Source organism: Mirounga leonina, unplaced genomic scaffold (genome assembly GCF_011800145.1).
Source record: "Mirounga leonina isolate KUSES-001 unplaced genomic scaffold, KU_Mleo_1.0 Mir_91, whole genome shotgun sequence".
NCBI lineage: Eukaryota > Metazoa > Chordata > Mammalia > Carnivora > Phocidae > Mirounga > Mirounga leonina.
Window position 1 is genome coordinate 48,112,129 of NW_023270839.1, and position 3,323 is coordinate 48,115,451.

A 3,323-nucleotide genomic window follows, 5' to 3' on the forward strand; every position below is an offset into this window, starting at 1 on the left:
CCAGGCGCCCCTACTTTCAGTTATTTCTTTAGTTTCTTTTTTTTTTTAAAGATGTTATTTATTTATTTGACAGAGACAGAGCGAGAGAGGGAACACAAGCAGGGGGAGTGGGAGAGGGAGAAGCAGGCTTCCCGCTGAGCAGGGAGCCCGATGTGGGGCTCAATCCCAGGACCTTGGGATCATGACCTGAGCCGAAGGCAGACGCTTAACGACTGAGCCACACAGGCGCCCCACAGCATTCGTGTCTTAAAAAGCACAGTATAATCTGTATTATTCCAGGCCCACACACTGGGGGAAAAAACTTGCGTAGGTAACACTGATCAGTGAGTACTAACTAAAACTCACTTAGCTAGTACTATCACCCCTACCAGTACTCTCATTTCAAGAATGGGGGCAGTGATGATGAAGATACAGTCTTCCCTTAGCTGGCCTAAATAACCCCCACGCAGTTCAAGACCCAACATGTGAACTTCAAAAGCCCCAGATGTGGGCTCCTTCCTGCTGCGAATTAGCTGGTGACTCTGACATGTCCCATCCTTACTGGGGTCCTGGTTTCCTCCTCTCTAGACTGAGGGGTTACAATAGATTTCTGAGGATGCTCCGGCTCTAATAGTCCACCATGGACTACAATTTCATGACCCACCATGGAGTGACGGAAAACATGATTCTGCTCTGAAAGCTGGCTAGGTGTGACAGTTTCTGAGCCTATCACCTCTCCCCTTGCTCTCTCCTGAGCTCTGTGCTAACACCCTGGGTAAATGAAGCTGGGCTCACACCCAGTCACCCCAGGGCTGTACCCTCCCAATGTCCCAGCCCTGGAAGTCAGGGAAGCAAACACTTCCATCACAAGGACAGGGAGGGCAGCTCTCCAGGAGAGCTGGAGGGCCTCATGTCCAAAGCTCCTTCTCCCCACGGGACTGTGTGCCAAGAGGAAAAACCCAGCCCAGGGTAAGGAGGAGCAGAGTCACAGCCAGGCAGCTTTCGTCTTCCCACACAGGATTCCCCACCAGATGTTGCTCTTTACAGGACCACAGCTGCTTCCTGTCCTGCCATATCCTGGGGCTGCCTGACGACGGACAGACTGTCTCGCCTGAATGCAGAAGTTACTTCTACCACAGTTTGCACAATCATTCCTGGGGCTGAAGATGTGGTTTAAGCCTAAGACTTTCAAGCTGCTATTAATACAGGGCAGCACTCAGGCCAATTATCTCGCCCACTGCTAGCGCTGGGGACAAGCTCTCTGCATCTCTGGACAGCTGACTGCCTCTCAGATAGCAGCACACATTTTATTTCTGATTCTGACAGGGAAAAAAAAAAGCCAATCATTACACAGAACGTATTCCAAGAGACTACTAGATCCTTACTAAAATTCAAAGTCCAGTGTTATAAAGCAGTTTTGTAATTAAACCAAGCTCTTACCAGATGGCACTTGCAGAAAAAAAAAGATGCAAATGTTTTTTCTTTACTCAACTAATAGAGATGACTGCATTACATAAGAGACAAGGTCCCTGCAAAGGTTCCGTCAAGAAGCATTAAGCTGCAAGAGTAATGTTCAGGATGTTACAAAGACCAAGCTACTAAAATTTGCCCTGAGGGCTCCCTTTGACTAAATATCTTGAGACCAAGAAAGAGGCATAAAATGTTCACTTGGACAGTACACAATTATTCCCTGCTAGTCTCCTTTGTCTTTGCTCTGACCCTTGAAGGAATTCAAGGTGAGAAAGCTCATACTGTGAGTTGCAGGAAGGACCCCTCTAAGTACTTCCCCCCCACCTGCAGGAAACTTCGCAGCTGCCAATGACCAGAATAAAATACAAGCAGGATGAGTTAATGCGCCTGGTGACATCCTGACAGAGCAGAAACCTCGGAGCTCATAAATCACCAGTCAGCACAATTAAGCTTCCCTAGAACTGGTTTTGAGCAGACATGAAACAAGAGGCACAAGAGATCTGGAGCTAACAGGAGCCCCAGCCCTTCATTGTGGAAAAAGAATACCCCTGTACCCTCAGCTAAAAGGCAGAAAGGTTTCGGCTTTAAGTAGGAAGACTTCTTCCGCTATCCTTTGCTCAAAAGATCAGGCCAGCTCACAGGTCAACACATCTCAACTACCCTGCCAACACACACAGGTCCATCAGACCACACTTCTTGTGCTTCACGTCCCGCAGAGCCCCCTCACTTCTCCCTCCCTAACCTGGGCTCTCTCTCCCATCTAGCCAAATCCCAGGCCAAACTAGACCCGTGGCCAAGGTGTGGAATTCTCATAAAGTCCATATTTCAGCGTGCGTTGGCTACCTCCCCACCCTCTCCCAACCTTCCTTTCCTAGCAAATCTCAGTGGGTCTCCTAACCTTGTAGGCTAGTTTGGCTGTTCGGGGGGTGAGGGGAGAGCTGAACTTGGGATCTTCCCACATTTCTCCTTCCCACTAGAGGCTTCCACCTCTTCATTACGTTGTTGTCACCCCCTTTCCTAACGTGACTCAAGGCAGATGTCTCCCCAAGACTGCGGGATGGGGTAGCCACACTTCCCCCTCACTTGAAGTCGCTTCTCTCCCCGACGCTGGGGGTCTCCCTAACCGCGTCTGCTTCAGTCCCCTCCCCTAGCAGGGTCCAGCCAGAGGGGCGACATCCGGGGAGCTAGAGGGTCCCACCACCTCTCCCCAAGCTACAGCGCCCCGCCCCCTCCGCAGTTCCACCTGCTGCTAGTCCCGCCCCCCAAACACTACTATAGGCCAGCCCTCAGAACCCATTCTCCCATTGGGCAGACAGCCCGTCTCTCCTACGCCACGTCTCCCCGCTCCAGCGAAAGAGGCCGGGACCGCGGCCTTCGGCACTAGAGAGAACTGAGTTGGGGGCTCTACCTGGAAGGGGTTTACGTCCACTGGGTCTGCGAAGGGGTTGGTGTCGAAGGACGACATGGCGGTCGGGGGCTGACGAGCGAGCTCCGCGAGCGCTTCTGCCTCCGGGCACCCAGACCCAGCGGCGCTCTCCGTGCAGACCCTCCACTTCCGGGAGCGAGGCAGCCGTTCTGGCGCAGGCGCAGCGCCCTCCTAGGAGGGCGTGGCCCTTGACGTCACAGAGGTCCGTCCCGCCCTCCTGCCCAACCCACTACAGAGCGGCGGGCGGGCGTTCGGCTTCCATCCGCTCCTTACCTATATTTGCACTTCGGGACTAGGGGCGGCGCCCAGGCGAGAGGGAAGTGGAGACGTTCCCAGCAGTCTGAGAGCTTCCAACTTGTGCTGGAAAATTCTCAAGTAAACTCCGCTAAGTGGAGTCGGAAAGTTAACCCTTTCATTTCCCTGGAGGGCAAGTTTGGGAAGTCGCACT

General features: G+C 52.7%; 1 protein-coding gene across 2 annotated transcripts in view; it reads right to left on the reverse strand.

Annotated features, from left to right (window-relative positions):
- The window catches only part of SCAMP2 (secretory carrier membrane protein 2), a 22,586-nt gene extending 19,570 nt beyond the window's left edge, over nt 1-3,016 (reverse strand). For both annotated transcript variants that reach the window (XM_034993774.1, XM_034993775.1), the window contains exon 1: nt 2,858-3,016. In XM_034993774.1, coding sequence (XP_034849665.1) covers nt 2,858-2,914 — 57 coding nt within the window. In that variant the 5' untranslated portion in view covers nt 2,915-3,016. The remainder of the gene's footprint in view (nt 1-2,857) is intronic.
- Nucleotides 3,017-3,323: the final 307 nt, after the last annotated feature.